This window comes from Balaenoptera ricei, chromosome 5 (assembly GCF_028023285.1).
Source record: "Balaenoptera ricei isolate mBalRic1 chromosome 5, mBalRic1.hap2, whole genome shotgun sequence".
Classification (NCBI taxonomy): Eukaryota; Metazoa; Chordata; class Mammalia; order Artiodactyla; family Balaenopteridae; genus Balaenoptera; species Balaenoptera ricei.
In genome coordinates, this window is record NC_082643.1 from 6,358,013 (window position 1) to 6,379,380 (window position 21,368).

General features: G+C 37.7%; 1 protein-coding gene and 1 long non-coding RNA gene across 3 annotated transcripts in view; both read right to left on the reverse strand.

Annotated features, from left to right (window-relative positions):
- Window positions 1-288: 288 nt before the first annotated feature.
- LOC132366322 (uncharacterized) lies at window positions 289-15,714 on the reverse strand. 2 transcript variants are annotated; one of them, XR_009503422.1, is made up of 6 exons: window positions 15,305-15,714; window positions 12,887-13,043; window positions 8,125-8,214; window positions 5,991-6,868; window positions 4,984-5,156; window positions 289-426 (listed from the first exon to the last, which is right to left on the reverse strand). It is a non-coding gene; the product is annotated as an uncharacterized LOC132366322 (long non-coding RNA). The 2 variants fall into 2 exon arrangements; XR_009503421.1 differs by having other exon boundaries at window positions 8,125-8,320.
- A 1,368-nt stretch (window positions 15,715-17,082) lies between these two features.
- NAF1 (nuclear assembly factor 1 ribonucleoprotein) overlaps window positions 17,083-21,368 on the reverse strand; it is a 39,039-nt gene continuing 34,753 nt past the window's right edge. Inside the window, exon 8 of the mRNA XM_059923878.1 lies at window positions 17,083-17,959. Coding sequence (XP_059779861.1) covers window positions 17,496-17,959 — 464 coding nt within the window. The 3' untranslated portion in view covers window positions 17,083-17,495. The remainder of the gene's footprint in view (window positions 17,960-21,368) is intronic.

Sequence of the window (21,368 nt, forward strand, 5' to 3'; positions counted from 1 at the left end):
TGGGCTTTTAATAAAACTGAATACACCTACTTAGTGAAAAAGACAGATGCTATTATAGAGATGTTCATAAAAATATAGTTCATTTTGGACTGTTTCTGTTATATTTCATACATGTGATTTCTTTTTGTTCCTAGTTTTACTGAATATAACAAAACATGGACATACAAAGATATTGATTTTTTTATGTCTGAAATTACTCATCTGTATTAAAGTAGCAAGAATGAACATTTATATTTGAGACACACCTATCCCAGTCTCTAAGCTCATTAATTTATTAACCAGAGTCATAATGAATGCTCACTGAGAAACAACTTACAATGCATTGGAAATGATAAGCTTCACTTTCTGAAAAACATCAGGGCAGTGGTTCCATGAGCATGCCAGTAGAGTATTTTTCCAACCTCAGTAGTGACATCTGGGAAATTCCTAGCGATTTAGTATAAACAATCAGGAAAGCTGCTATTTGTGCATAACAAAAATCCAACTTAATTATAGCCACAACTCAACAATTTGTTCAGTGCCTCTTCGTGCATTAGGACATTTTCAGTTTAAAAAAAAACACAAAAAAACAGCACTTGAAATTGTAGTAGACTCACTACAAATCTTCTTTCATCCTTGATGCTATCACAAGTCAGACTCACAGTGTTACACCAAGATCTCAGCAGGCCCTCCTCTGTAATCACTAGTTTAGAGTTCCTATTTCTGTTCCTGGCCTGTGTGTATTGGAAAATTTTTAAGAGGCAGTTGGTGCTGAGGTTAAGATGTGAACCCTGGGCTCTGACTGAGGCAGGGCCCAATGCAAGTCTCAGCTCTGCAATTTGCTATCTGTGGCACCTTGGTAAGTAAGTTAAGCACTGTGAGGGGTGGTCTGCTCCATGTATAATTCAGATAATAATAGCTCTTATATAATAGCATTGTTATAAGCATTAAGTGAGATAACATCTAAAAAATCAGCATTTAACATGATGCCTGGCATATACTTTTAAATGCTTAATAAATATTACCTGTAATTAGATCACAAAGTGAAAACTGGAGGAAAACAAGGGAAATAATCACAAGCTGAAACTTATACTTTTGAACCTATTATGATTCTTAACATAAAAAGTTAGCTACTTAATATTTGAACAATTAATGTGAATATTCTCTCCCGTGCCGTATCTAGATTTTAGAAGATAGTCTTTTACAATAGTTGTAAAATTGTGTTGGGAATGATAATTTCTGAAGGTAATAAACATGTTGGAGAACATTTTCATTTTATTATAAGCAAAATTTCATGCCTATAATACAGTACTGACTTAACTCTTTCCAACATACTTGCTTTTAGAGATAACAAGTGCTGGAGAGGGTGTGGAGAAAAGGGAAGCCTTGTGCACTGTTGGTGGGAATGTCAATTGGTGCAGCCACTAGAATAAACAGTATGAAGGTTCTTCAAAAACTTAAAAATAGAACTACCATATGATCCAGCAATCCCACTCCTGGGTATGTATCCAAAAGAATTGAAATCAGGCTCTCATAGAGATATTTGCATCCCATATTCATTGCAGCATTATTCACAATAGCAAAGATATATGGAAGCAACTGAAGTGTCCACCAAAGGATGAATGGATAAAGAAGATGATGTGATATATACACACATATATATGTGTGTGTGTATATATATATATATAATGGAATACTATTCAGCCATGAGAAAGAAAGAAATCTTGCTATTTATGACAATATGGTTGGAACTTGAGGGCATTATGCTAAATGAAATAAGTCAGACAGAGAAAGACAAATACTTTATGTTCTCACTTATATGTGGAATCTAAAAACACCAAACTCAGAGGCACAGACAGTAGAGTGGTGGTTACCAGGGGTTGGGGTGGGGGGGAAATGGGGAGACATTGGTCACAGGGTACAAACTTGACATTTTAAGATTAACAGGTTCTGGGGATCTACTGTACAACATGGTGATTACAGCTAATAATACTATACACAGTCAGCCCCCCATATCCACGGTCCTATATCCAAGTATTCAACCAACCCCACATCAAAAATACTAAAAAAAAAAAAAACCCACCAAATTCCAGAAAGTTCCAAAAAGCAAAGCTTGAATTTGTCACACTGGCAACTATTTATTGAAACATAACATTTACACTGTATTAGGTGTTATAAGTAATCTAGAGATGATTTAAAATATATGGGAGGAGGTACTTAGGTTATATGCAAACATCATTTTATATAAGGAACTTGAGCATCCGTGAATTTTGGTATCCACGAGGGTCCTGGACAAATCCCTCAAGGATACCAAGGAACCACCAGGCCCTGGCAGTGAAAGTGCCGAGTCCTAACCACTGGACCTCCAGGAGATCCCAAGAACTACTGTATTTTAATGTACTAAGACAGTAAATCTTAATTGTTCTCACCACCAAAAAAAAAAATAAAAAAAAGGTAATTATATGATGGGATGGATGGAGGGCGTTAACTGACACTATGGTGGTAATCTCCTTTCAGTGTATAAATGTACCAAATCAACACACTGTACAGCTTAAACTTACACAATGTTATATGTCAATTATATCTCAATAAAGCTGAAAAAAAAAACCCTAAAAATACACTTGCCTTTGACCAAAGAAGTATGTTTCATTTTATAAATAAAATACATGTACATGTCTGGTTTGTATTTGTCTTAAATCATTTAGTAGATGTGGGAAACATGCATATTTTTCAGTGTTCAGTCATTGGCTGCTAGGTTCTGTCACTGAATGCATGCCTTGATTCTCTTCCTGTTGAGAAATATGCTTAAGTAATGATTGAGAATAAGGAAAATTATAATGAATGAGGTGCCAAGGTATACATGAAATGTGTATTTTTAACATTTTGTTCTAAGCTGCATATTTCATTTCAATATAATGCCTATAGTAATATTTTTAATATTAAGCTTAACCATGTAATGGATTTCAATTTTTTATTTAAGAAATGCACAATGAATCAATGCTTTCCTGTCAGCTACCCTGTGGGAACCCCCTCTCTTTGGACTGTGAACCAGGGCTTCACTACTGACAGTTATCCTAGAAGAAGACAAGGTATTAGCCCAGGAGCTCAAATCTCTGTAGTGAGAAAAACTCACAGTAATTTGCCACAGTTAACAGAGTGTTTCAAACTAAGTAGTGTGATTGTGTAAATTAAAGTAAATATACCAAACATCCTCACATTCCAGGCATGGCATTGACCAACACGGTAGGCACTAGCCCCAAGCAGGTATATAAATTTATTTTTTAAATTATTTTAAAGATTTTTTTGATGTGGACCACTTTAAAGTCTTTATTGAATTTGTTACAAAACTGCTTTTATTTTATGTTTTGGTTTTTTGGCCGTGGGGCATGTGGGATCTTAGCTCCCCGACCAGGGATTGAACCCACACCCCCTGCATTGGAAGGCAAAGTCTTAACTACTGGACTGCCAGGGAAGTCCCTAAATTTAAATGTAAATTAATTAAAATTAAATAAATTGAAATGGAATTCCTCAGTCCCATTAGCCCCACTTCAAGTGTCCAGGCAGCCAGTGGCTCCCATATTAGTGCCAATAGAGACCATTTCCACCATAGCAGAAAGGTCTCCTGGGCGGTACTAGACTTGAGTTTCCATTTTCCATAGTAATGAAAACTAAGGCTAAAAAGAATTACTGAAATAACGTGAATACTAAGCATTCATTTTTTTCTCCTTTTCATTCCTTTGTTTAATTTCTTTTTTTAACCCCTTCTGCCTATGTGTCCTTCATCTCAATATAGTATCAACTGATATGATTTCAGTTTCAAGATGGAATAAAATAATTTATTTTAAATAAAAATTAATTTAGAAAACAACTTCAAGTAAAAAGTTTCCTGAGAAATTTAGAGAACAATATAGAAAATGATATTTTAAACACTGTACGTTAGGTGATTATCTAGTTCTACATGTAATTCCAAAATAAAAATCTATTCACCCATGGTGAATTAGGCAAAATTAGTAGACAAAATTCACTTTGATTTTTAGTGGTCCATGTTAGGGAAAATTCTCCATCCTTTCCCCATAATTTTCGAAGAAAGGAACACTTCAGAATTCTCTCTCCCCACCTACCTTCCTCAGGAGAAGCGGCCGTTCTTGGTGCTCACTGGGCCGTCTTGCTAGCAGTGGGGACGGCTGGGCCCGACAGCAGAGCCCTGTGCTTCCCTGTGCTCTGGGCAACCCGTGTTCGGGTACAGAGGCGCCCTGCTCTCCCACCACTGTGAGCCCAGGCTCTTCGTGCTCTCCCTATACCATTTTACCTCCAGGACAAGCTTTTCTCTCTTTCTCTTTCAAGTTTAGCCCATCTTGCAGGAATGAAATGACTTCAATTCAGACAAGAGTCACCTCAGTCCCGTCTCAGATCTAGGCATATTCTAAAAACAATCTTTTACCTGAAAGTCCTGTATTGGCTCAACTATTTAAAAGATTGGTTTCCATACTTCTCTACCATTTGCTCCATTAGCCAGAACTGGGCAGAGAATAAAAACCTTTAGTAAACAAAAAGCCCGATGCACAATACTGTTTTTTGGGTTTTTTTTTGGACCACCCAGCAGCTTGTGGGATCTTAGTTCCCCAAGCAGGGACTGAACCTGGGCCACAGCAGTGAAAGCGCGAGTCCTAACCACTGGACCACCAGGGAATTCCTGCTTTTTAGGCATTTTTAACTAATCTTCCCAGCATGAAATTTTAATACCTCAGATATACTGTATATCTAATTATAATTTTATATATCTAATACATAATTACTGTATGTGTATCCGCTTTGTACAGAAAAAGAAAAAGAGTAAGAATTTTTCACTTTCTAAGAATTAAGTTTTATCTCCTTGGAGACGATATAGCTCCCTTGATAATGCCTGATAAACAGGAATTGAAGTATCGGAAATAGGTACTATTTCCTAGATTCTTTATCTATGTTGCAGTGAGCTGTGCATATATTTCAAAGATTATAGCTCACCTGAGTGTCAGGATTCGGAAAATATTCCTTTCTTCCTGCGTACATTCTCTTTGCCTTCATCAGTAGGTTAGTGAGGAGATGACCTCTCTGGGCTTTCTGAGAAGTCACAGTTTCTGAAGTCACTAGACCTTGACCTTGGAGATCTTAGGTCATTCTACTCCGTTTTCCTGAAACTGCTTACAGGAAGGGGAAGATTGGGTAAGGGTATTGAAGGAGGGGAGGAAATAGATGAAGATACTTAGATAATAGCACAGTTTTTATTTCCCAGTAGCTGTTTATTCAAACTCATTATCGAATAGCTTACTCTGTCTCTTTTGAAACTTCCTAACTTAATAGGTTAGCACTTGGAAAGCATCTCTTATTTCCCCATTTTCAGTTAATAAAATCCTCTACCATTTCCTAAAAGAGAAAATAATATTCAAATGTGGAGCACTGAATTCAATATGAGAAAGTCAGTCATACTTTAATATAATAATTGTTAAAATTTATACTAATCTGCATTTTTTTTTCGTTTAGTCAAAGCTTTCCTCCTTCATATTAGTTGATGAATCAACGAATCGTTATAATTAAGGCAAGAGGTAAGGCATTTTGTTTATATTTTCCTTTGTTATGCTTCACACTAGTAATAATAAGAAGGAATATGAGATTTTAAAGTGTAATAAGATAGTGTTCTTAAAATGTATTTAATTAAAATAATAGACAAAAATATACTCTGAATTATTCCTTCATTCATTCATTCAACAAACATTCCCTGTGGATACCACGTGCTTGAGGAAACACGTGCGTCTAAAGGAGCTGGTGCCCAGTGACCATCCTGCTCATGTCTGGAGCTCCTTCCTTCTCAGAAGACAGCCTCACAAGTGGAGGGCTTTGTGTCTTTCCCTTGGGTTACAGCTCCTTAATGAAATTAGGCTCATGCAGAGGAAATAGTTCCCCGTTTCCTCCTATTTCTCCCCAAATCATCACTACATGTTGACGATTACTTCTTTAGAACTCTCCATCTGTACCTCTCACATTCCAAGGTATTTCTGCTTGGGGCAGAAACAAGCTCTTCATTAAAACAGCTCCACCGGACAAGGTTTCCGTGTTGTCCTTCCATCTTCTTTTTGCCCAAGTAGAGACTTGACCTTGCAAGGGCTGAGAGAAGACAGCTAGAGGAAATCACTTCTTTCAAATACAATTCAAGAACATGTCCTTCTTCTCCCTCCATTACCTCCTACCCTCATATGCCCCATCCCAATATAAAAGTCACAATTTACGCCATAAATGAAGTGCTTAAAATAATTTCATGCTTAAAAAGCTTATACGCCCTGGCTAGATTATCCTAAAATGCTGACCTACAATTGTTACTTATTCATTCTGGGAAAGGAGAAAAAGAAGTTGAAAGTATTCACTCTGTATTCATTAAAATTCCTTTATTTCTACTGTCTAAAACATTTCAATTTGTCTAGGAAGAAAAACAATCCTCTTATTGTGAGGCTAATGTTTGTTTACAGTATTTTCCTATGAGTGAGTGAAGAAGGGAAGTAACATTTAGGGACCCAGAGAAAGAACACAGGTGTAACGAGGGGACAATGACATAATGACCAACCTCACAGAGCCGAGGAAAACCTGCTACAACTTGCTCTGTGACAACAGCGAGATCCACTGTTAGAAGGAGAGAGCTTCTCCATGGGGAGTGGAAACCTGTGCTGTACAGTAGGACCTTGTTGTTCATCCATTCCATATATAATAGTTTGCATCTGCTAATCCCAGACTCCTCATTCATCCGTCACTCACCCTCCCCACCTCCGCCTTGGCAACCACCAGTCTGTTCTCTCTGTCTCTGAGTCTGTTTCTGTTTCATAGACAAGTTCATTTGTGTCGTATTCTGGAGATGATCACACTAAGTGAAGTAAGTCAGAAACAGAAAGACAAATATCATATGATATCACATATGTGTTTTTTTCTCTTTTTGTTTCCATCAAGTTAAACTCTAGTATGGATATTTTTGAACCCACCATTGATGAGCTCTAACCACTTTATAACACAGATATTTATATTTGTGGTCCCAGGGATCAGGAACCACAATCTCTGATTTAGTTGTATTTAGAAAATGGATGAAAGGCTTGGATGAGAACTGATAGAGCTGCCTGAGTTTGCTTCTCCCTTTTACAATAACTGTAAAATACAATAACTGTAATACAAAAACTTACAAAAACTGTAAGCCCAGGAATTACTCTTCAAAGGCTCCTCAGAAAATACTTTAAGCGGATCTGGCAAAAATCTCTCCTTTCTGGATGTGACTCTGGCCATTGCATATCTATCCTTTGCTGCTTTTCCCAGTGACAGGGGTAGGATATATTCTTCTAGATATAAAGCTGAAAGATTGATCTGATGTTAAACAAATAGATGAATATCCTTGTAAGCAGCTCTATGCAGGAGGCCCATTTGTCTTGTCACTAACCTTAAACCAGGCTCCCCCCCATGCTCTACTCATTCCAGCCCTAGCACACCTTTCAAATCTTTTGATCACCCAATACCTTGCCTAAACTGTTGGTTCTTTCCATGGATCAAAGAAGTAGAAATGAAGAATAAGTAATTAACAGATCTCTTCCCTAGCTTCTCCTTCAGTAATCTCATGAACAAGCTGTGTGAACAGGAGATCATCTAAAGAAAGATCGCAAGGAGTCGACAAGCCTGCACACAGTGAGGGATGGTGAGGACGCTGACCCCCCTATCTCAATGATTAACTGAAATGACTTCCCTGTTCCCCTTTAAAAACCTTCATGGCCGAGCAGAATCTTCGGAGATGGTCACTGGGGACACTGAGTCCACCTTCTCCCCAGATGGCCAGTATTCTGATTAAAAGCAACTTTACTTTCTACCAACATTTCTCTCTCTCTTTCGTATTGATTTTCGAGAGGCCAGCAGCTGGACCTGACTTTGGTAACATCCTACTCAGTGGAGGGAGGAATGATTATTGGTGGAAAGGGAGGGAGAAGAGTTAATCCCTTTGGTCTTGTCAAGTCATCAACCCATGTGGAGTATTTAAATCCAGAGAACTACTCCCAGAAAACTGGAAAGTAGGTTACTTCTCTACTTTAACCACCACTCTCCCATCCCCATCCCTGAGCATAAAGTAAAATATGCAGTCCTTACTGATTTTCCATTTGTTTTGTTTTGAAGCAGGTATCTGAGGCTTGAGCAACTGCAAGGACGGAGTTGTCACCACTGAGAGAGCAGACACTTCTGGTGGAGCAAGCGTGGAGTGAGAGCTTAGAACGGAGAGGTGGACATGTTGAGGTATGGATTAGTCATCGAAGTGAAACATCAGGTGGTCTGTGGAGTTCCAACTCTGAGCAAAGTCAGGGGTAGAGATGAGTGTAACTGGAAAACAGAAGTGCACCGAGCACAGAGCCCTGTGACCGTGCTCCCTAAGAGGCAGAGCAAAGAGCAAACCAGGAACGGAGACTGACAGCAACGCCCCTCACAGCACATCTCCAGGGACCTGGGCATATTTTTGTTTAAGTAAATACTGCCACTTACAGCTGTGCAACAGGTGGCTGGTCTGAGAAAGTGTGACCAGTGAGGGAGAAAAACAAGAGAGCTTGACATCCTAGAAGCCAAGCGGAAAAAGTTTCAAAGAGTAGAAAATTATCAGCCATGAAAACAGTGAAGTATGATGAAGGCTGAGACCAGACCATCGTAGCTGGCATTGTAGGACGCACGGAATGACTTCGACAAGAGTGGTCCTCACCCATCAGTGGGAGCAAAATCCTGATTAGAATAAACTAAAGAGAGTTGGGAGAAGAGGAATTAGGGACTGGGATTATAGATCATTTTTAAAGTCATTTTTTTGCAAAAGAGAGCAGAGAAACAGGGCAGTAACTGGGGAAGTGGGCCAAAAGAATGATTTTTTTCTAATTATAGGATGGGACAAATAATGGAAATTTTTCCAATAAGGAAAGATTGGTGATGTCAGAGGGGAGAGGAGAGAATTGCTAGAGTGATGTCTTTGAGTTAAGCAAAAACAGTACACGAATGAAGTGATTGCTTTAAATAAGAGCTCTACCTAGATGAGACAGTCATAGGACTTTGGAACAGAAGCAGGTTGGTAGATGGACATGGCGATGGGAGTCTGGATGCTCTATGAGGTGTCACAGAATGAGTTCTGGAAGCAAAATTAAGCTGGAGTTTGGAATGCTGAGTACTAGGGATCAACACTTACGGAAGGGAGAGGGAGGAAACAGGATTGTCTGGAAGAAAATTTCAAAGTACAGTGCATGCCTGGCAAAGCCTTAACCAACTCTAAAGACAGATTTGGATTTGCCCCTTGGTGTCTTTAAGCTGCTGCCACCCTCTTCCCTCTAAACTGATATTGGATTTGGGTTCCTCTGAAGGGCCTACTCTTGGGCTCTTGCTAGGAGCTGATTTCGGGCATGTATCTGACAGCTCTCCCAACAGCTGGGGTAATGGCTCTTTTCTTGAAGGGATGATACACCTCTATGTCCAACAAATAGAATCCTTTCCATTTTCTCAGAACAAAGAGGCAGGCAAAATACCAGGAGAGGAAGGACAGTGAAATAGCAGGTGGGGGAAGTGGAGGGCTTGGAGATAGAGGAGAGGCATGAAATGGTCACCTAGGTGGGGACTAGTGAACGGTCTAGCGAAATATGGTGCATTTCCAGGCAGCCCTAAGGGTGCATTTTTAGGGGAAGTGCTGAGGAATTTCAAGTGATCCAGACAGCATGGTGGTTTGGTTTTCTCCAATCACGTGCAAGTATAAATGTGCAGCTGCAGGAACATAATGAGAAAGAGGAAGGAGAATTTTTCTTTTTAATCGGAGTATAATTGCTTTACAATGTTGTTAGTTTCTGCTGTAGAACAAAATGAATCAGCTATACGTATACATATATCCCCATATCCCCTCCCTCTTGAGCCTCCCTCCCACCCCCCATCCCACCCCTCTAGGTCATCACAGAGCACCAAACTGAGCTCCCTGTGCTTTATAGCATGTTCCACTAGCTACCTATTTTACACATGGTAGTGTACTTATGTCAATGCTACTCTCTCAGTTCGTCCCACCCTCTCCTTCCCACCCCACCTCCACCACGTCCACATGTCTCTTCTCTACGTCTGCATTTCTATTCCTGCCCTGGAAGTAGGTTCATCTGTACCATTTTTCTAGATTCCATATATATGTGTCAATATACGATATTTGTTTTTCTCTTTCTGACTTACTTCACTCTGTATGACAGACTCTAGGTTCATCCACATCACTACAAGTGACCCAATTTCACTCCTTTTTATGGCTGAGTAATATTCCATTGTATATATGTACCACATCTTCTTTATCCATTCATCTGTCAATGGACACTTAGGTTGCTTCCATGTCCTGGCTATTGTAAATAGAGCTGCAATAAACGTTGTGGTACATGACTCTTTTTGAATTATGGTTTTCTCAGGGTATATGCCCAGTAGTGGGATCGCTGGGTCATATGGTAGCTCTATTTTTAGATTTTTAAGGAACTTCCATACTGTTCTCCAAAGTGGCTGTATCAATTTACATTCCCACTAAAGTGCAAGAGGGTTCCCTTTTCTCCACACCCTCTCCAGCATTTATTGTTTGTAGATTTTTTGATGATGGCCATTCTGACTGGTGTGAGGCGATACCTCATTATGGTTTTGATTTGCATCTCTCTAATAATTAGTGATGTTGAGCATCTTTTCATGTGTTTGTTGGCCATCTGTATGTCTTCTTTGGAGAAATGTCTATTTAGGCCTTTAGAGGAAGGAGAATTGAGAAATCAGTTAATACGGGCCAGATCACTGAGGGACTTGCAGGCCACTTAAGGACCTTGTCTTTTTTCTCTGAGTGGGATGGGAAGCCATAGCAGGGTTGTTTATCTTAATCCTTTTGACTTTGAAGAATAATATACACAAATGGATTTGCTTAGAACATAAATGTACAGCCTAATAAATTATCACAAAGCGATCACCCATATAACTGTATCAGGGGTGTGGCCAGAACTGTAGAAGGGCCCCCTTTTGCCCTTTCCCAATTATTATTCTTCCTGTTAATGCATTTACTCTCTTGACACTTATAGTTAATTCCTTTCTTGCTATTTTTTTTCATTTTTAATATCTGTGCTATCAAAGCATGTATCCCTAAAAACTAAAGGTTAGGTTAATTGGTTTTTACATTTCTTTTTTCATCTTTTCATAAATGGAATCAAACAATATACCCTTTTTGTGTCTGGCAGTTTTGCTCTACATTATGTTTTTGAGGTTCATTCAGTGTTCATCTGAGGTTCATTCACAGTGTTCAGGCAACCACAGGATCAGACATAGGTTTGGTTTTCGGAAATTCCAACCCTGCAGCTAACAGGAGATAGTTTTGTGAAGGGAGGTGGCACTGTCTGTTTATTTCAGGATAATATAGAAGTTTTCTTGGTCCTTACCCAGGTTGTAGGACTAGAATGTAAAGCCCTGGGCTCAACTCTTTTTTTCTCCAATCTCTCCAATCAACGTAGAAGAATCACCTAATGCAAAGTCCTTATTCTTTATTTCCACAGTAATGTTCTCTGTCAGCAGCTACTTGGTCAGTTAAAACGTTGTCTTCCCTAGACACCAGCTGTTTAGTTACCACATATCATGGACTATTGTTCTGTTGCTCTTGTGTACGGGCATTTTTTGTCTTTGTAGAATGTTTTTAGACTTTCCAAACTTACCCAAATTTCACTCCTCGTCACAGTATGCCTGGAGAGAGCTTTGTAAAATGGAGACTGACAACTAAATTTGTTAAGGTGAAGATAGTTCCCCTTTCTTCCAGTGTAAGAGTGATTTCCTGTTCATGGTCTAAATTATAAATAAACTCCCTATTGGGCAGAAACAATGGGAAGATATTTTCTAAATGTCTAAGACCATTAAATATTTCTTCTCCTCCTGGCTGTAATTATTTGGAAGTTTTGCCTATAAAGCCATTTGAAATCTAACATTGTTTAGGCCAAATTTTTTTAAATTGAATGTATCCACAGATATATTCTTGCAGGTATAAAAATTCTGTAAGACATCAAAGAGGCATTTTTATAGAATGAAATTTTAGTTTCATAATTCAGTGTCTCCCAATGTGGCCTGTGAGTACAGTTTTGGGGGTTCACAACTATTTTTTCTAAAGGATTTGTGCATTATCAAATTTGAAAAAGATTTGTGTTATACGTGCTCCAAAAAAGGGAAAACCTTGAGAGAGACTCTCTCTCTAGCCCCTTTCTTTTTCTCTCTTTAAAAACAGGAGGAAAGCCACGGACCCTCAGTTCTCCTCCTTCCTAGAAAAATGTACATCTCACAGGTTTTTAGTAGGCTCTAGTACACTGCAGGGGGTGGGGGCGGTTTGGGGAGGGAGGGAAACCAGGTTAAGAAGTACAGAGTCTACACTAAAGAACAGTGGTTTCCTAACCCAATACAGAATATTTAACATTACTTCCAGGCCCCAGGATCTTCTAATAAATTGTCTTCTTAGCAAGACCAGGTATCTCTGAGAAATGTGCCCCACCATGAAATTTCTTCCAGCTATTATCTATGACACTGTTTCCAAAATGTGACCTGTAGAATAATGGGACAGGGAGATGTTCACTGAAGAAAAATAAATATAGGAAGTAATGCATTATGGAGTCCATATTTTAGATTGAACCATATGAAATTGCCATTTTGTAGGCAATTTCATAGGGGTCAAATGGTATCTGAACATATTAATAAAGTTAATGCCTACAGTATTTTCTTCTGCCCTTAAACAGAATTTATTTTGAACTCACGGTGCTGCCAATAAATATACCAGAATTATAATTGGTCATATAGCAAGCTGGTGTTAAAGAAAATTAATCATTTGCTTTGAATGAATCGGCCACTAAGACAGCTGGCGTACCTGGGGCTGACAGTGCCACGTGCTGAGATGAAGCGCCGCGTACAACGCGTGGTCAGGCAGGCATTTGGAGAGCATCCCTCCTGCGTGTCACGGGACAACACGTGAAAGCTTTCAAGAGCTGCCGCAGTGGTTCTGCACATTGCAGTGGCTATGGATACTGAGAGCATATTAGAAGTTCATCTCTACCATCCAAACATTACAGACCACCACCATCTATGTATCACGTTTTAATAAGGATTCTATGCTAATAGATTTTATTCCTTTGTATTTGTTCTATTACTGTTTGGGTCATATCTCTTGTTAGAGATAATGTTTATGCTCAATTTAAATAAAAAGCTTTTACCACATAAGGTCAGTTTGTTCTCTTTGGGGGCTGGTGTAATGCAATAACTAAGAAATAAGCCAATGTAATATTTATTCCCATTTCATCAACCTTATGAATAGAAATAAAAGGTACTGAACAACTAAACCATGCATATCAATCAGGCTTTTTGTACTAGCCTTCAAATATATATATGTAAGTATACATATAATATATATATAATTATTCATATTTTTTTATTGAATATGTGGAAGAAAATTTTTCCTCATTGGCTATTTTCATTATTTTCCCATTTGATACACAACTGTGTACCTCATTTCCAGGACACTCAGTAATTGATCATGTCTAATCCACCAATGATAACAAGTTAGGTACAGAATACACAGTCAAAGATGAGATATAACTTCATTGCTGCTAGTAGCTCAAAACAAGTACTTTGGCCTGATATAAGATATTTCTCAACTTTAATTTCAGGCACAGTATAGTAATTGTTTCCATGGGTTTTCTTTTTGGATGGAACATAATTGCTACATAAATTTAGGATCTGACTAGGTCAGAATGACAAGTAGAGAATGGCTTTTGGAATACTGGCAATTTATCTGCAGTGAAGGACACAAATGTATATTGTTGTTTTGCCCTGAATGTATTAAATCATAAATATAGTGCAGACTGTATTAAATCATAGTGTATCTGCAACATAACCTGACAATGATTTCTCATAATTATTTTTATTTTCCAGCTTGCATTCTATTAAAAGTATCTATTTTTAAATAGTTAGACCTGAGATCTTATTATCATTGGAATCAAATATGCAACGTCAGAACGAAGATTTTATGAACACAAATTGTGTGAACATACAAAGTAATTCACTCTACAAAACGTTAATCTAGTTTTTAATTCTTTTCTTAAAAAGACCTAGTATTTAGCATACTTATTTTCCCTAGCACATAAATACAGAAGTACAAGACTATTTATTCTGATGAGCTTGTGAAGATAGTGTGCTAAGTGTCTTCTCAGGTACCCCAGCCAAGCAGTGGGGAAGGGCGAGAGGTAAACATGTAACAAATTATTTCTCTTCCTCTGCTATGTTCCCTGACCTCGGTCATCATCTGGAGTGGGGAAGGATTGCCTTTTTCCACAACAGAAATCAACAACAGATGTTGTGAAAAATAACTGGTAGAAAGCATTAAGCCAGTTAATCATATTGCCTTAAAATGTTTAAATTCATAATATTGAACGCAAATGCCAATTATTGTTGAAATAGAATATATATAAATGACACAGTATGTCTGAGATTTTCTCTCTCCTCAAATTATTAAGAAAACTTGTCCGTAAAAAATACACTAAGATTTTTCACACCTGGGGATTTTAAATACCACTTCTTTTTTTATCAAATAGGTTAAAATTATAGTAGATTGGAACTCATATTCTACTCATTTCTTATTCATCAAATGTCTTGAAATTTTAATGTACTTAGTTTCACCAACTCCAAGCAAGGAAAAATAGCACAAAGGGAGTGAGATGGAGGGCAGGGAGTAACAAATCAGAATGGGGGGGAAGAGGGGAAGAGAAAGAAGGAAAAGGAAGCATCCTGCAGTCCTCAACACCCACAAGAGTGGAGACCCCTGCACACAGGCCCCTGCCAATGCATCCAACTAGTACTGATAATAGGGTCTACTAATCAGCTACACAGCAGAGATGGGTACATTTTAGGATTTAACTTTATGACTTGACCACAAGGCTTTTGAGAAATGTGTTTTGCTAAGTTTTGAAACTGTACCTCCTCTTCTAGGTCTAGGCAACCTCAACTCAGTTTTCAATATTTATTTCTAATATTGGACAAGTCATCCAATGACCATGGACCTCACTATCTTTTCCATTAAAGAAAAAAAGAGAAGAGTTACTCACCTTAATAAAATAAATATACTAGCCTAGGCCATAATTTCATTTTGCCATATTTACAACTGTAGACATGCAAAAACATTATCTATAGTCAATCATGTGAATGTCAATCTACTTTATTATAGGAAAAGACTTACATAAAGAATTCTCTATTGGAGGTGAGAAACGGTGTGGGAAGAACATTAAGTATTTACCTTTAGATCAGCTAGTAGTTGATCCAGGGCCACATGATTTTAAAAGCAGCACTGCAAGATTAATCTTGGGATGATGAAGACTGTAATATTTCTCTCTTCCAAATGAAAGAGACAACTTGGTTCCTCCTCTTAAACTCCAAAGATGCATACAGCTGAAAACATACAGCTCTGAGAACCAAGTAAGATGCCAAGGATACAATTTAAGTAGCCGGTTTTTTCTCTTCTTTTCTATCAACTCCCCACACCCTCACCACCACCCCAAACAGAACTCCCTTCAGTCCCTGAGCGAAGGGCCGAGAAGCTGTAGTACATACATCTACCTTGAAATCTATACAGAGTAAATCCTGAGATTCATCACCTGCGGGCACCTGTTAAAAGTGGTTTCCTAGGTCTCATCTCAGATATACTAAATTTGAATCTGGGGATAAAGTCCAAGAATGTGCACTTTTAACAAACCATCCAAAACTCAGGTGATTTTTGAAGTTTCAAAAGCCTTGAATTAAGTATAGGGAGGAAGGCAAGTTGGACCTAAGTGTTTAAGGTAGCAGCTTAATTGAAAGCAGAAATCAAATGGTATGGTTCAGCTCCTAAGTTTCTTCAGATAATAAATAACTACTATCAAATATCTACTGACTACTTTTGGACAGAGGTCTAAAGATTTTCTAAATGCCATGGTGATTATAACAGCTTACTGATTTGCTATAACTGGATGGCAACATCTCACATTTTTATAAAAAAGTTTTGGGGTTTTCTTAGTGTTCTTAGATGTAATCTCACTTAACTCTTACAATATTCCATGAACCAGAAGACTGTGCCATAATCTATGAAGGCAACTCCTAAAGAGAAGCTGCAGTAATGTTTCAAGAAAGAATCATAAAGCACAACATGATAAAGCCAAGGTATTACCAGAGCAAGAACCTCTCATCTTATGACCTGGTAACCCTGAAAAGAGTCTCCTCAGCCCATAGGGAGGCGAAGTGGGGTCTCGGTGCAACCAGAGTCCAGGGGCTTGTGATAAATTAGCAGATTATCCCAATGTGCATAGAAGTACTATTTTGTAAGAGTGCCAAGGAACGAAAGATTGAAAAACACCAATTTAGTAGAAAGTGCTGGTCTGAGAATCAGAACTAGGTTTAACTCCTTGCCACCTCACTGGTGACCTTAGTGACCTAACTTCCCTGGAGCCCCTAGTCAGGCTGCTCCATAATTAAATTAGGACTAGTTTAGGCTACTCCCAAGGCCTCTTCTATCTCTAAAATTCTGTAATTTCCTTACGTTTATGTTTCATGAGTACATGAATCATGTAAAATAATACTCACTGGTCATTTAATTAAAAACTCTAAATTCAGTCTGTCGTTCAACAGATATTTATTAAGTACTTAATCTGTGCCAGGCATCCAAGAATCTGGGAAACAGATATGGAAGACACAGTCTCCTAGTGTGGCGGTAAATACATGTTACTGTGAATAAATAACATATTTTATTGTGAATGATCCTTGTGTCTCTTTACGTGGTTAAACAGTAAAGCGTACTGGATCATGCCCAAATAATGGAAATTTGCATAGATAATGGAAAGCCTGCCTGTGCAAAACTAATAAATATTAACTTTAATTATAGACATGGCTTTTGCCAAGACATAAGGCTTTTCTTCTTTGTACCCTTCACTTGCTTTAAAAAAAAAAAAAAAGTTAGGATGTTTACATTTATTGGTAAACTGCATTTACAATGAAAATCAATTTTCAATGTATAAGTTTATAAAAATAGTTTATTTTAAAGACTCTCAATAGAGGACTTAACATCTTATTTTCAGATATACCAAAAACATAATATGCTCAGTGCATTTTAACCCATGATGAAAGTTGCTCCAGATCTATTATTAGATCTACACATACTGTTTAACTGGGTAGTGTTCAAAGTTTTAATACCACATAATTGGATTCCCCCCCCTACAAGTTGAATGTTAAATTTTCATGAATACAATTTCACAAAGATTATAATATATATCAACTTACAACTGAAGGAACCATTTAGTAATTTACAATGTTTTAAAACTCTAGCTACATGATCTCTTTTTTAAAAAAAAAAAATCCTTCCTATATATATGTATGTGTGTGAGTGTGCGCGCGTGCGTGTGTGCGTGTGTGTATATATATATAAAAGTCCACATTTCTCAGGAAATGCATACATCCACCTAATAGTAAGGACCAAAATGAGAAGCATTACTATCTCCAGAAGAGGAGGGGGGAGGCAGAGGTGGGGGGGGCGGAGGTGGGGGGAGGGAGTACGGTAGGGGAATTAACGGGTGAGGCGCCACAGCAGGGGCAGCCCAGCCCATGTTTGCAGATGCAGGAGGTGGTGGCAGGGGTGGTGGAGGGGGAGGGAGTGAGAAGTTATGCATGTCAAACCCGGGAGGAGGGAAGGGATACTGTGGCATCATAGGGCCGTCCTGTCTCTGGGGTGGAAATCCTGAAGTCTCCTGAGGTACCATGTGCTCTGAGTTATAAAACTGTGGAGGTGGGGGCCTGCCAGGACAAGACCGAGGATATCTGCCCCGGGAAAACCCTCGTGTGAATTCTCTGCTGTGATATCCTTTTGAAGGCTCTGAAGCAGAGTTATGAACATTCCAATTCTGATGTACTTCTGAAAAACCTTCACCTTTGGGGAAAAAAGCATAAAAACAAAATTAAAATTAACTTTAATACATCAAAAAACACTGTTTAAAATTTCAATAATTTCTTCTTTAACTTCCAGTAGACCTTACAGTAATTACAATTTTATAAGGCTTAAAATTATCAATTTTAAATGAATCCAAAAGGCCAGAGATCAGGAAAGGGAAAGCAAGACAAAACTTTGAGACAATAACCAGTTGATTTCAGCCAAACACCACAGAGAAAACTGGACAGGAACCTCACTCACACTCTCAAAGGCTGAGTAAGGGGCTTGGCTAGCCCTCCCAACCAGGGTGGTCAGAAGAGGCTGAGCAGGGAGCCAGTTTCCAGCCTCCCCTCAATGACAATGGGGAACCTGGACTTGCATCTCCACCAGCAGTAACACAGTGTTCCTCCACTTCCTGTACTTGGGGTGGAGTCAGAGAAAACCGAGGAGAGTCAGGACTTTCATCAGTGCCCAGCATAACGAGGCCATCCCCCATGGTGTCAGGAGCAGTAACGAGGCACTCTTACCCCCACCAGACACAAGAGGAGGCCTGCCCGTGTGCAGCAGTAATGATTCACCCCCGGCTTCAGATGTCAACAGAAGTTATAAAGAAAAGCTTAACTCCTATCCCCACCTGGTAGTAATAGTAATAACGCAACCTCCTTCCTTTCCCTGCCAGAACAGTTTTAAAAACAAAAACAGCATTATAACTAATATGTCCACGTTTCAATTAAAAACCACTCGTCATACCTAGAACCACGAAGATTTGAAACTCAAATGAAAAAGGAAAACTAATTGAGGCCAACACCAAGAAGACAAAGATGTTAGAATTATCAGAGAAATGTTTTTAAGTAGTCATCATAAAAACACTTCAATAAAAAATTAGGAATACACTGAAACAAGTAAAAAATAGAAAGTCTCAGCAAAAAAAAAAAACAACAAAAAAAAGAAGAAAAATAAATTTCAGAACTGAAAATTTAATAATCAAAATTAAAAACTGAAGGGAGGGCTTAACAGTAGAATGAAGGGACAGAAGAAAGAAGATAGAACAACGAAAAGTATCTAGTCTGAAAAGAAGAAAGGAAATAAACTGGGGAAACAATGAACAGAGAGCTTCAGGGATCTGTGGGACTGTAACAAAATAACTAATATTTACATCTTCAGAATCCTAGAAGGAAAGGAGAAGAAAAATGAGGGAGAAGATGTACTTCAAGAAATAATGACTGAACACTTCTCAAATTTGGCATAAGACATAAACCCACAGATTCAAAAAGCTAAACAGATCTCAGTTCGGATAAACCCAAAGAAGTCTACACCAAGACACATCACAAACTTTTAAAAACTAAAAACAAAGAAAAAACATGAAAGCAGAGGAAGAGAGAAATGATACCTTACCCACATGAAAAAAACAATTTGAATGACAGTAGATGTCTCATCAGAAACCATGGAGGCCAGAAAGAAGTGGCACAACATTTTTCAAGTGCTGAAAGAAAACTGGCAATCTAGAATTCTATAGTGCGTGAAAATATCCTCAGGAAAAAGGGAAATCAAAGACTTTCTCAGATGAAGAAAAGCTAAGAATTTATCTCCAGCAGACTTACCCTAATAGAATGACTAAAGCAAGTTCTCTAAACAGAAACAATAAAAGAAAAGACTGTAAGGCATCCGGAAGCAAAGAAGAACAGAGTACGCAAAAACAGGAGTAAATACAATAGAATTTCCTTCTGTGACTGAGTCTTCTAAATTATGTTTGATGGCTGGAACAAAAATTATAACTGCTAATGTGATTCTTACTGTATACATAGGAAACAATTAAAGCAATTTATACTATTAACAAGGGAAAATAAAGGGACATATAGAGAGGCAAGGTTTCTACACTGCACTCAAACCAGTAAAATGACAATAGCAGATTGTGATAACTTATGTATATAAAATTTAAGACCTAAAGCAACCACTGAAAGAAAACCATACTAACTGATACAATCCACACTGCAGATAAATGCAAATGGAATTCTAAAAAATGTTATAGTAACCACAAGCAGGCAGAAAAAAGACAACAGAGAAATAAAAACTAGAGAGAATACAGAAAAACACAGATTTAAAGCCCTAACATATCAATAATTACATTAAATATAAATGGTCTAAATATACCAATTAAAACACAGAAGTTGGCAGAGTGGATTAAAAAACATAACTACAATCTACAAGAAACATTTCAGATGATCCAGTCACGTTGAAAGTAAAAGGATGGAACAAGCTACAATATGCAAACATTAATCAAAAGAAAGAAGGATTAGCTATATTAATATCAGATAAAACAGGCTTCAGAGCAAAGACTGGGACATTTTATAATGATAAAGGGGTCATCTACCAAGAAAATATAGTAATCCTAAATAGGCATGCCCCAACCACATGCTCTCTCAACAACTGACAAAACAGCTATACGGAAAATCACTAAGGCTAGAGAAAATTTCAATACCACCAACAACTAACAAGATCTAATTGACATTTATAGAACACTCCACCACACAACAGCAAAATATACATTACTTTCAACTGCCCAAAATCATATTCCTAGATAGACCATATTCCATAAAACTTTTTAAAAAATGTAGAATTGAAATCATACAGATTGTGTTCTCAACCCCCAATGGAATCAAAAATAGAAATCAATAACAGAAAGATTACAGAAAAATCTCCAAACACTTGGAAACTAAATAATACTCTTCTAAATAATCCATTGGTCAAAGAGGATGTCTCAAGGTAAATAAAAACAAAGAAAGGAACGTTAAGCTAAATCACAATAAATAAAACACACCAATATCTGTGGAACAAGTTTAAGCAGTAAAGTCTTAAATAAATAATATAAGCTCCCACCTCAAGAACCTAGAAAAACCAGAACAAAATAAACCCAAAGCAAGCAGCAGAAAGTTAATGATAAAGAGCTGAAAGAATGAAACTGCAAATAGAAAAACAATAAAGAAAATTAAATGACATAAAGAACTGGCTCTGTGAAAAAGCAACATAATTGGCAACCCTCTAGGCAAAACTGACAAAGAAACAGAAGACACAAATGATCAATATCAGGAAAAACATCAAAAGGATGTCAAGGCAATATTGTAAACAACTCTACACACATTACTTGACAAATTAGATGAAATGGGCCAATTCCTTGAAAAACACAACTTACTATAATCTATCCAATGTGAAAAAGATATCACTATTAAGGAAATTGAACTTGTAATTAAAAGTCTCCCAAAAAAAGATATCTCCAGGCTGAGGTGATTCACTGGAGACTTTTTACCAAACATTTAAACAATTAACACCAAATCTACAAAACGTTTTCAAGAAAATAATAAAAAAAAAAATTCCCAAGTCATTTTATGAAGCTAGTAGGAAGCATCTGCTG